At 41.0% G+C, this 12,585-nt stretch overlaps 1 protein-coding gene across 3 annotated transcripts in view; it reads right to left on the bottom strand.

The window, feature by feature from the left end:
• Window positions 1–1,224: 1,224 nt before the first annotated feature.
• Window positions 1,225–12,585, bottom strand: part of DNAJC1 (DnaJ heat shock protein family (Hsp40) member C1) — a 198,313-nt gene continuing 186,952 nt past the window's right edge. For 2 of the 3 annotated variants that reach the window (XM_084618549.1, XM_084618550.1), the window contains 3 exons: window positions 6,641–6,689; window positions 3,143–3,621; window positions 1,226–1,420 (listed from right to left, as the gene is read on the bottom strand). In XM_084618549.1, coding sequence (XP_084474675.1) covers window positions 1,352–1,420; window positions 3,143–3,621; window positions 6,641–6,689 — 597 coding nt within the window. In that variant the 3' untranslated portion in view covers window positions 1,226–1,351. Of the gene's footprint in view, window positions 1,421–3,142; window positions 3,622–6,640; window positions 6,690–12,585 lie in introns of all 3 variants that reach the window. The other variant, XM_084618548.1, reaches the window with a different exon arrangement.

Consider the following 12,585-nt stretch of genomic DNA (forward strand, 5'->3'; position numbering starts at 1 on the left):
CATAGAATATATAGAGAAAAATTTTGGAACAAAAAATTGAAAGGTTTCATTCTGAAAATGTCAAAACAGAACATGCTGACCTTATTGAAATGCTTTCCCCCCTTTTATTCTTCCCCCAAATGAAATTTTGTCAATACTGACACATTTCTGCAATATGTTTCTTTCAGTGAAATCAGCACTTTCTGATGAAAGTGTTCCACTAGAAAACTTCTGACCAGCTCTAGTCCTGAGCTCCAATAGCTTCCATTGATTTCAGCTTTGAATGGTAGGTGCCTAGCATCCCTGTAGGGGAAAAAAAAGGCCTGTAAAGCATATCAGAGTTTATTATTTATATTAAATTTGAGTGTGAGTAATTCTGAAAGATGCTGTAGTCCTCTATGTTCTTGCACAAGGGTCTATTTCACCTCTCCAATTTATTGGTGTCATTTTTAATGACCTTCAGACACTTATCACTTTGTTGTTTAAATCTTCTTGTAGCTTTTCCAAAGTTGTGAAAAACACTGGAGCAGCAAGTGATGAACTGTAACTAAATACAGTTGTTCAGCTGTAAAAATGAAGCAGCAAAAATAAAAAATGTATGAGCACAAATATGAAATATTAAAATAATGGTGGGGATATGCATGTTATATTTAAATCAAATTCTGTAATTAAAAATCTGAATGATATGAAACGTTTGTATATATTAGTCTTTCTCAATTAAAAAATCCTCTGAAAATCCTTAATTAAAATATAGCTAAATAATAGTACTAAATATTACTGTATATTATCATGTAAGATATTTGAAAGAGCAATTATATAGCAGGCATAATAGACATATGAATACGTGTGAAGTTCATAACTCTCAAATATATAACATACATGTTTTAAATAGCATGTGTACATGCATATAAATGAACACACATTGTATGCACATATGCAGATATACATGCATATGTGTAGTGTGTCTATAAAGAAAAATCTTAAAATTTATTTCATGTTTAAATTTTCAGTACAGCTAACATATATTTCTTTTGCCTCCTTAAAGGTTAGACCTTTTACCCTTTATATACTGCACATTCATTCATACTGAAGTCATCATGCAATAAACTATGAGGGTCGTCTTAAAGCTCTACCAATTACCAAGACATGCAATAAGATGTCTTTATAAATAGCTCTCCAAAACAAAAATACATTTAAATTCTTTAACACAGAAAATGGTTAAGCAAGATGGCTTAAAATTTATTGATATTTTCTTTTACTAAGGCACATGACATAGAAATACTGTGGTACAAAAATGCATACTTCTGCATATGAGATTTAAAATATAATCTCATTCTGAAAAATAGAAATAAAACTCTTTTGCTCAGAAGATTCAGCTTTTAGCCATTTTCTTCTTTTGTACAAGTTCAACAAGTAACTTGTATCTTGCCACACACTCTTCCTGCAAAAAACAAACAAACAAAAAACAAACTTTTATCTTTCAAAAGTATGAACTGTGATTTAGTATCGTCATATTACTTCTACTGTACACATTCTCTCTCAAATAGTTACGTTGTTTTAAAAGTAGTTTTAGTATTTTAAAAAAATGTAGAAGAATATTCACTCATGTATTGAGCTTTCAGAAGGCAAGGGCAATGTACACATAATGAAAAGGTTTCAGAGTAACAGCCGTGTTAGTCTGCATTCGCAAAAAGAAAAGGAGTACTTGTGGCACCTTAGAGACTAACCAATTTATTTGAGCATAAGCTTTCGTGAGCTACAGCTCACTTCATCTGTAGCTTACAAAAGCTTATGCTCAAATAAATTGGTTAGTCTCTAAGGTGCCACAAGTACTCCTTTTCTTTTTACATAATGAAAAGTGGATTACAAAAAGAATTTTCAGTTTGGGGTTCATTACAGATAACTGATGTTGTTAGAGACCAGAGAAAAATAGGAGAAAATTTGCCTTATATCGACAGTCTCTTTCTTGACAAAGTTTCTAGCAGAATAATGATTAAAATAGGTAAGTAGCACAGTTTTGTAATATTGTCAACGGTGTGTCTGAAAAATGATTGCCTCGCTCTTAGGGCTTGTCTACCTTGGAAATTTACCCAAGTAGCTATCCAAGTGTAGACTCTGGAACAGCTATTTCATAAATTTCCAAGCGTAGACAAGCCGTTACCATCATTCTAATGTAGCAAACCCATCCTAGAATGTGAACTGCCAGAGAATTTTGAGATCTAAAAAGACTGTTTCTGGAACCCCACCCACATTTCCTCCTCTCTAACATTGATCTTTTGGTGCAAGTAAGATGAAGATATCCTGCTGCTTCAGGCATCAACATTGGACTGCACTGCAAATTGAATTGTCATGAATACTGGGCTCTTACTGAACCTACCCCATGACAAAATAGAGGTCACTGATCATGGACACATTGCCTCTGTTAGCTCTGCCCAGGGCTTTTCTTCCATATAATCTAGTAGGTTTATAATTTCAGTTTCTCCATATGCTTTTGCTTAACTGTCTGGAAATTTCAGAACAGCCACACTGCGTCAGACCAAAGGTCCACCTACCCGATTATCCTGTTTACAGCAGTGGCCAATGCCAGGAGCCCCAGAGGGAATGAACAGAACAGGTAATCATAGAGTGATCCATCCCCTGTTGCCCATTCCCAGCTTCTGGCAAACAGAGCCTAGGGACACCATCCCTGCCTAATAGCCATTGATGGACCTATCCTCCATGAACTTATCTAGTTCTTTTGTTTGAACCCTGTTATAGTCTTGAACTTCACAGTATCCTCTGGTAAAGAATTCCACAAGGTGACTGTGCGTGGTGTGAAAAAAACCCTTCCTTTTGTTTGTTTTAAACTTGCTGCCTATTAATTTCATTTGGCGACCCCTAGTTCTTATAAAAAGGAGGACTTGTGGCACCTTAGAGACTAACCAATTTATTTGAGCATAAGCTTTCGTGAGCTACAGCTCACTTCATCGGATGCATTCCACTGAGTAAATAAAGTATCAATATATGTGGTGACAATACCCTGTGAGTTGGGCCCTTTGAGTTTTCAGATAGTGACAGGCTGGATTAAAGACCTCAGGCTGGCAGCTAATTGATAGGAAAAGACCTGCCTAGATGTCATATTGGTTTATTAGTAGTCTAATCCCATACAATACAATGACCCTACCTTACTTTTTCCTGGGACGCATTTTGCTATCTTATCCCAGCGGTCTGATGTTCCCTTTGGATACTGCTGTAAGGCTAGTTCAAGAAGCTTCTGTTGATTTTGAGTCCACAATTCTTCAGAATTGTGGCTTTTCTCTTTTTTTCTGTTCTCATCATCGCTATATTCATTCTGTTCTGTGTTATCAAAGTCTTTCTGACGCTTTCCCCTGCATTTATCTTCTGCCACCTCTTTCATCGTTGCTGGAGTTACTTCAGATGCTTTGGCTGTTTTTCTCTTGCGGTGTCTGGTTTCACTTGTCATAGTCTCTCTGTGATCTGCTGGAATAGCCATCTGTTCTGGGTCACGATTATAGTTCTCCTCCTCCTCCTCCTCCTCATCTATTTCTCGCTGTGTAATTATATGGTCTGGCAAATCCATGTTGGTTTTGGCATTTCTGGAATTCTGGGCCAAGTTTCTAAGCTCAGAGAGTCTAACAATTCCTGTTGGAAATAGCATTATATGTAAAAACCACTAAAGTCAAATGAAAAGGGAACTGGGTGGTGACAAGTGATCTACAGCTGAGACACAGAGCAGGGAGAGCCCTTGTGGTTGAGAACCCGGGTTTCAGAGTCCCCCAGAAACCAACAGAACTGCAGAGGCAGGGGTTGTGGCATAACCCCCTCTCAGTCGGCTGGTAGCCAGTCAAAGTGAGTGCAGGAACAAAAAAAAATTACAGGAGTTCTGAGGCTCTCCTCTGCCCAACCATTTCAAACTGCGAAGGGCAATTTTCTGCATTTCAGAAGATTTTAAAACTTTTTTTTTTTTTAAAAAAAGCTCATTCTACTTGGAGTAACCTGCCAAGGACAAATTCATCACCTACAAACCACAGAGCCCAAATATATTTTGAGCTAGATCCACAAAGAGGATTTGTGTTACAAACAAACTCAGTGTTACAATGCCTAATGTTAGGTGTCTTGCCACCTGGTAGAAGCTTCAGCCTCAAATTAGGTGCCCCGGCTTACTATACAATGCATGGGGAAAGTTAGGTGCCTGACTACAGGATTCGTAACAGCCAGAAAGCTGAGTAGGGAGCCACCTAAGTTAGCCAGCAGGAAATGCTGAGCAGAGGAGTGGGGCCAAAGCCCCGTCCCTCAAAGGGAGTCGGGCGCCTAATTCCAGGCCAGTGGGAGGCGCCTATCTCCACTTGGGGTTCATGGCTGTGAACCCTCTCCTAGAGTTAGGTAAGCCCTTTCTCACAAAAAATGATGGTGTTGCCACACTCCACCCTTATGCCCTGCCCTACAGCCCAGCACTCAGAGCACTCACCCAGGATGTGGAAGTCCCAGGTTCAAATATCCCCTGCCTGATTTGGAGCAGTGACTTGAACTCAGGTCTCTGCCACCACCTGATGAATGCTTTAACCACTGGGCTATAAGTATTCTGTAGTGGGCCACTCTCAGTCTCTCCTGTTGAAACTCTTCCACGCTTTTTACAAAATACTCAAATAGCCATTGGAGCAGGGACTGGAACCTTCGTCTCCAGGGAGTATGTGCTAATCACTAGGCTACAGAGTCATTCTCACTCTCTCCCTGGTCTAGAGTTTAGGCACTGAGTGACTCAGTGGCAGCAGGACTTAGACAGCTTTGTGAAAGCCACTGGAAGAAATGTAGGCACCTTGGGGAGTTTACTGGGGGGAAAATTAGGTGCTCAGGGAATGTAGGAGTGTACAGGGTTAGGTGACAGCTGAAAAGGGGTTTTGAGGATCAAAATTTTGGACTTATGTGGCTATTAAGCACCTAAATCCCTTTGTGGATCTAGGCCTTTGTGTTTCCCATCAGATATGCAACACAAAAGGCCAACATAGACATTAAGAGTTCAAAAATGGTTACTCCTCCTGTATATGGTGCATGAGGTCCCCATCCAATGGAATATTTTTGTGAATTCTGATACATTTTATCTGCTTTCTCAAGCTATGAACTATATAATTCAGAATGGCCAGTTATACTAATGTACTAGATTGAGAAGAAGGGACTGGGTGACTATTCTGAGCAAACTTAGAACCAAGGAATAAATGCAAGGGAAATATAATCGAAGAGCACGAACATCTGCAATAAAAAAATCACTAATCTAAACTTTCCTTTTCTCTCCCTCCCCTTTGATTTGCTTATCCCCTTTTTCTCTTCTTCCATATCCAATCAGTCCATAATAGCCATCTCTTCTTCTCATTTTACTGTTTTCTCTATTATTCTTTCCTTTATAGTTCATAATCTTCTCTCCTCTCATTCCTTGCCTTTCATATTTACCCCATTCTGTTGTCCAACACTCCCACCTCATTTTCTCCTATTGTAAATGGTCATTTCCCTTGATTCATTTCTGTTCTTTGTTCTCTGTATCCACTAGATGCCCCAGCCCTCCCACATCTGTCAGTCTCAATCTACCCCCTTCCTCCTCAAATCTTCTTTGGGAGAGGTAACAAATAAGCAGGATAGGAGAATTTTAGAAAATTTTAAACTTTCATCATTCCTGGAAAGATTAATCTACTGTAACATTTATTGGCTGATTGCAGTTTGGATCTAGTTGTCTCATTGGAGTCACAAGAAATTGAGCACGTATGTTCCATCCTAGCTGCAAAGGGTGCCATCAGATCCTTGTGTGACTAATTCAGCGGCCCTCTCATGGCTCTTGTGAGGGGTTTAGAAAACCCTGTCCCTTACCCATCCTATTTAAATATGGAAGTTTTGGTAGTATTGGCATGTGAGTGTGCATTAAAATATGCTTTCTGAGAGCACGTATGGGATTAAAACTAGACTGTTTTCCCCCAACATTCAAGCACACACAGAGAAAAGATGACAAAATAGACAGAGTTCATTTTAAATTTGAGCAAATAATGAAAAGTTTTTCTAGTATTTGCTGAGCTCTAGTAGATAGATATTATTTAATTATGGCAAGAACTGCAAATCCAGAACATTTACAAATTGATTACTCATTCAAATCTTTAAAAAATAACCCACAGAAATAAGGGTTAAAATAAAATAAATTGGAAATTGGCAAAGGTTGAAATATCTTCCCTTCCCCAGAAAAAGAAATAAAAAGCTAACAAATAAAATAGGAGCAACATGACATAGGGTTAAATACATTGTTAAAAGTCCTGTACTGTATTCCCCAAGCCTATATTCCTTTGTCAGTCGTCTCAACTTGATTGTAAGCTCTTCAAGGCAGGTATTTATCTGGGCTGGCTTTTTTTGCATATCTGAATTGACTAGCATGCTGTGGGCACCATTATAATAAATAAATAGAATAATAATACCCTAGAGAGCCTTTACACAGCCACCTCTAAATGGGAGGACTTCCTTAAAATGCTCATCCACCTTGGTGTCTGCTGAGAGCAGGAGCATGGAGCTTCTACAGCCAAGGCTATAAACATCACTCTGAAAGCTGCAAAATGGCCTCTAAATTAGAAACCCATCATATAAATAATTTGTTATTAACAGCATTGATTAGGACTTAGGGGTCACACACCTGGAGTATGTGTAACAGATTCCTTCAGTTGCTTGGTCTTCATGGTAACCTGTTTTTTTAAAAAAAGTACAAATTAAAAATTGCACTGTTAACACTAGATTATTCATTCAGGCTTTTAAAGATGTCATGAACAGCTTACACCCAAATACTAACATTTTAACATCTACAAAATGCTACGATGATATCATACTAATGCCATTCTGCTAGGGCTTATTCAGAAGGCTATGCCAGTTTTAAATTGTTAATAGATGATTTTTCAGGCTTAGTCTGAAGGGGAAAGGCAGGGAAAAAACCAGGGGTAACGTCATGGCAGGGGTCTATTATAGACTGCCAACTCAGGAAGAGGAGGTAGGTGAGACTTTTCTAGAACAAACAACAAAAATATCCAAAACATAAGAACTGGTAGTAATGGGGGACTTAAACTACCAAGACATCTGTTGGAAAAGTAATAGGGCAAAACACAAAATGTCCAGTAAGCTCTTGGAATGTACTGGGGGCACCTTTTTGTTTCAGAAGGTGGAGGAAGTACCTAGGGAGCAGCCATTTTAGACTTGATTCTGACTAATGGAGAAATTGGTTGGGAATCTGAAAGTGGAAGGCAAATAGGGTGAAAGTGATTATGAATATGATAGGCTTCATAATTCCACAGAAAGAAAGGAACGAGAACAACAGAATAAGGACCATGGACTTCAAAAACAAACTTTAACGAACTCAGAGAACTTGTAGGTAAGGCCCCATGGGAAGAAAATCTATGGGATGAAGGAGTTCAGGAGAATTGGCTGTTTCTCAAAGAGACAATATTCAAGGCAAGAGAGCAAATTATCCTGATAGAAGGAAAACTAGGAAAAATAGTAAGAGGACAATATGGCTCCCTCTTAAGCTCTTTAATGACCTGAAAATCAAAAAAGAATCCTACAAAAACTGGAAACATGGACAAACTGCTACGGAGGAGTACAAAAAAATAATACAAGCATGTAGGGACAAAATCAGAAAGGCTAAAGCACAAAATGAGTTACATCCAGCAAGGGACAGAAAAGTCAGTAAGAAGGCTCTATAAATACATTAGAAGCAAGAAAATGCTGAAGGGAAAGTGCATGTCCACTACTTAGTAAGGAAGGAGTCCTAACAGATGACATCAAAAAGGCCAAGATGTTTAATACTTATTTTGCTTTAGACTTCACTAAAATGGTTAATTGTGACCAGATTCTTTAACACAATTAACATTAAGAACAAGGGGAAAGGAACTCAAGACAGAATAGCAGACAAACAGATTAAAGAACAGTTAGATAAATTAGATTTATTCAAATCAGCAGGGCCTGACAAAGTTCATCCTAGAGCTCTTAAGGAATTAGATGAAGCAATCTCAGAACCATTAGCAATTATCTTCAAGAACTCATGGAGGATGGATGAGGTTCTAGAGGACTTGAGAAGAGCAAACATTGTACCCAGCTTTAATTGGGCAAATTGGACCCAGGGAATTATGGACCAGTCAGCCTAACTTTGATAGCTGGAAAGATACTGGAACAAATTATTAACCACTCAATTTGTGGACAGAGAGAAAAATAGGGTCATTAATAATAGCCAATATGGATTTGTCAAGACCAAATCATGCTGAACCAACGTAATTTCCCCCTTTGATGGGTATTGGGCCTAGTGGATGGGGGAAGCAGAAGACACCATTTATCTTGATTTTAGTAAAGCTTGTGACATGCTCCCACATGACTTTCTCATAAGCAAACAAGGGAAATATGGTCTAGATGAAATTATCAGGTGAGTGTACAATTGGTTGACAAACTGTACTCACACTAGTTCTATGTTCCACTGTCAACTAGGGTCTGTCCTAGGTCTGGTATTATTCAAAATGATCATGAAAGGCTTGGATAATAGAGTGGAGAGTAGGCTTATAAAATCTGCACATGACTAGCTGGGAGGGGAACAGGATAAAATTCAAAAGGACCTTGATAAACTGGAGAGAGGTTCAAAATTAACAAGATGAAATTCAGTAAAGGCAAGCACCAAAATATTACGCTTAGGAAGGAAAAAATCAAATGCACATCTACAAAATGTGAAATAACTGAAGAAAAGGATCTGGTGGCTACACTGGATCACAAGTTGAACATAAGTCAACAATGAGATGCAGTTGCAGCAAAAAAGTCCAATATTCTGGGATGTATTAACAGGAGTGTCATATGAAAGACACTCCTGGTAACTATCACACTCTAGTTGGTACTGGTGATGCCTCAGTTGGAGTACTAGGTCTAGTTTTGGGCATCCCATTTCAGGGAAGATGTTGACAAATATTTAAGTTTCCAGAGGAGAGCAACGAAAATGATGGAAGGTTGAGAAAACCTGACCTATGAGGAAAGGTTAAAACAACTGGGCATATTTAGTCTTGAGAAAAGACAACTGATGGGGGACCTGATAACAGTCTTCAAATACGTTAAAGGCAATTATAAAGAGGAAGATGATCAATTGTTCTCCATATTCACTGAAGGTAGGACAAAAAGTAATGGGCTTAATCTTGTGGAGTACAGAAGCCATGAGCTATATGATCATCCAGGTGCACTTCCCAACCCGTAGTGAGGCATCTGTAATGAGTTTCTTCGTGGATGGTGGGGAAACCAAAGGGAACCCCTTTTGTTTTCCACCAAACAAGGGACCTGAGGGGACACAGAGAAAGTGAAACATTTATTCAGGGTGTATCTGCTTGAGCAGAGACCATCCACAACCATGTTTGGAGGCCCTGGAGGCAGAGCCTTGCAAAACATGTCACGTAGGTGTAGGTGGTCATAGGCCTAGAAGGACGAAGCAGGACAGGACCAGCATCTGCAGGATGAGACAGAGTTGGACAATGAGGTTGCTCATTCCAAGGAATCTGTTCTCTGGCAAGTATGCTTTATCCAAAACTAAGTTCCAATTTGCTCTGGTAAACTCTAAGTTTTGGGTGGTGGTGGTGGGGGGTTTAAACTGGACTCTTTTAGATTTACCTGAAGTCCCAATGACTGAAAAAATTCTAGTATTGAGAAGACCACTATCTGTACCTCCTGATACAATCGTTCTGTGAGCAGCCAACTGTCAAGTTAAGGAAATACCAGGTTGCCTTGACAATGATGATACGCTGCTATCATGGAGAGCATCTTTGTAAAAACTCTCCATGCCCCTGAGAGGCCAAAGGGAGAATTCTGCATTGAAAGTACCCTCGGCCCATCGTAAAGCACAGTAATCACCTGTGCTCTGGAGGAATGTCTATATGATAGAAGGCATCCTTCAAAATTGAGGGCCACAAACCAGTTGCCTTCATTTAGGGAAAAGATTACTGAGGCCAAGTGGGTCATCCTGAATCTTAAATGGTGTATGAAGACTCAGCTGTCCGAGATCTAGAGTGGGTCTCCAGCCCAACCTCCTTTTTGGAGACAAGGAAATATCTTGAGTAAAAGCTTTATCCCTGTCTTGAGGAGAGACAGTCTGTCACCCCAAGCTAAATTAGGGAGTCCACCTCCTGTTTGAGAGGCCTCTTGAGAGGGATCCCTGAAGAGGGATGGGGAAGGTAGTTTTTAAGAGGGAGTAGAAAAAAAATGGTTACTAAACTTCCATAACTACTGTTCTTCGAGATGTGTTGCTCACGTCATGTTATTTAAGTGTGTGTGCTCGCCGTGTGCACCAGTGCCAGAAGTTTTTTCCTCAGTGGTATCCATAGGGGACTAGCTCTGGCGGCCTCTGGAGTGGCGCGCATATGCGCTGGTATAAGGGGTGCCACCAGCTCCCCCCTCCCTCAGTTCCTTCTTGCCAGAACTCTGACAGAGGGGAAGGAGGGCGGGTCATGGACTGGACATAGAATCATAGAATATCAGGGTTGGAAGGGACCACAGAAGGTCATCTAGTCCAACCCCCTGCTCGAAGCAGGACCAATTCCCAGTTAAATCATCCCAGCCAGGGCTTTGTCAAGCCTGACCTTAAAAACCTCTAAGGAAGGAGATTCTACCACCTCCCTAGGTAACGCATTCCAGTGTTTCACCACCCTCTTAGTGAAAAAGTTTTTCCTAATATCCAATCTAAACCTCCCCCACTGCAACTTGAGACCATTACTCCTCGGTCTGTCATCTGCTACCATTGAGAACAGTCTAGAGCCATCCTCTTTGGAACCCCCTTTCAGGTAGTTGAAAGCAGCTATCAAATCCCCCCTCATTCTTCTCTTCTGCAGGCTAAACAATCCCAGCTCCCTCAGCCTCTCCTCATAACTCATGTGTTCCAGACCCCTAATAATTTTTGTTGCCCTTCGCTGGACTCTCTCCAATTTATCCACATCCTTCTTGAAGTGTGGGGCCCAAAACTGGACACAGTACTCCAGATGAGGCCTCACCAATGTCGAATAGAGGGGAACGATCACGTCCCTCGATCTGCTCGCTATGCCCCTACTTATACATCCCAAAATGCCATTGGCCTTCTTGGCAACAAGGGCACACTGCTGACTCATATCCAGCTTCTCGTCCACTGTCACCCCTAGGTCCTTTTCCGCAGAACTGCTGCCTAGCCATTCGGTCCCTAGTCTGTAGCTGTGCATTGGGTTCTTCCGTCCTAAGTGCAGGACCCTGCACTTATCCTTATTGAACCTCATCAGATTTCTTTTGGCCCAATCCTCCAATTTGTCTAGGTCCTTCTGTATCCTATCCCTCCCCTCCAGCGTATCTACCACTCCTCCCAGTTTAGTATCATCCGCAAATTTGCTGAGAGTGCAATCCACACCATCCTTCAGATCATTTATGAAGATATTGAACAAAACCGGCCCCAGGACCGACCCCTGGGGCACTCCACTTGATATCGGCTGCCAACTAGACATGGAGCCATTGATCACTACCCGTTGAGCCCGACAATCTAGCCAGCTTTCTACCCACCTTATAGTGCATTCATCCAGCCCATACTACTTTAACTTGCTGACAAGAATACTGTGGGAGACCGTGTCAAAAGCTTTGCTAAAGTCAAGAAACAATACATCCACTGCTTTCCCTTCATCCACAGAACCAGTAATCTCATCATAAAAGGCAATTAGATTAGTCAGGCATGACCTTCCCTTGGTGAATCCATGCTGGCTGTTCCTGATCACTTTCCTCTCATTCAAGTGCTTCAGGATTGATTCTTTGAGGACCTGCTCCATGATTTTTCCAGGGACTGAGGTGAGGCTGACTGGCCTGTAGTTCCCAGGATCCTCCTTCTTCCCTTTTTTAAAGATTGGCACTACATTAGCCTTTTTCCAGTCATCTGGGACTTCCCCGGTTCGCCACGAGTTTTCAAAGATAATGGCCAATGGCTCTGCAATCACAGCCGCCAATTCCTTCAGCACTCTCGGATGCAACTCGTCCGGCCCCATGGACTTGTGCACGTCCAGCTTTTCTAAACAGTCCTTAACCACCTCTATCTCCACAGAGGGCTGGCCATCTCTTCCCCATTTTGTGATGCCCAGCGCAGCAGTCTGGGAGCTGACCTTGTTAGTGAAAACAGAGGCAAAAAAAGCATTGAGTACATTAGCTTTTTCCACATCCTCTGTCACTAGGTTGCCTCCCTCATTCAGTAAGGGGCCCACACTTTCCTTGGCTTTCTTCTTGTTGCCAACATACCTGAAGAAACCCTTCTTGTTACTCTTGAATCTCTGGCTAGCTGCAGCTCCAGGTGCGATTTGGCCCTCCTGATATCATTCCTACATGCCCGAGCAATATTTTTATACTCTTCCCTGGTCATATGTCCAACCTTCCACTTCTTGTAAGCTTCTTTTTTATGTTTAAGATCTGTTAGGATTTCACCATTAAGCCAAGCTGGTCACCTGCCATATTTACTATTCTTTCGACTCATCGGGATGGTTTGTCCCTGTAACCTCAACAGGGATTCCTTGAAATACAGCCAGCTCTCCTGGACTCCTTTCCCCTTCATGTTAGTCCCCCATGGGATCCTAC

The sequence above is a fragment of the Lepidochelys olivacea genome (genome assembly GCF_965140295.1).
Source record: "Lepidochelys olivacea isolate rLepOli2 genome assembly, chromosome: 2".
Classification (NCBI taxonomy): domain Eukaryota; kingdom Metazoa; phylum Chordata; order Testudines; family Cheloniidae; genus Lepidochelys; species Lepidochelys olivacea.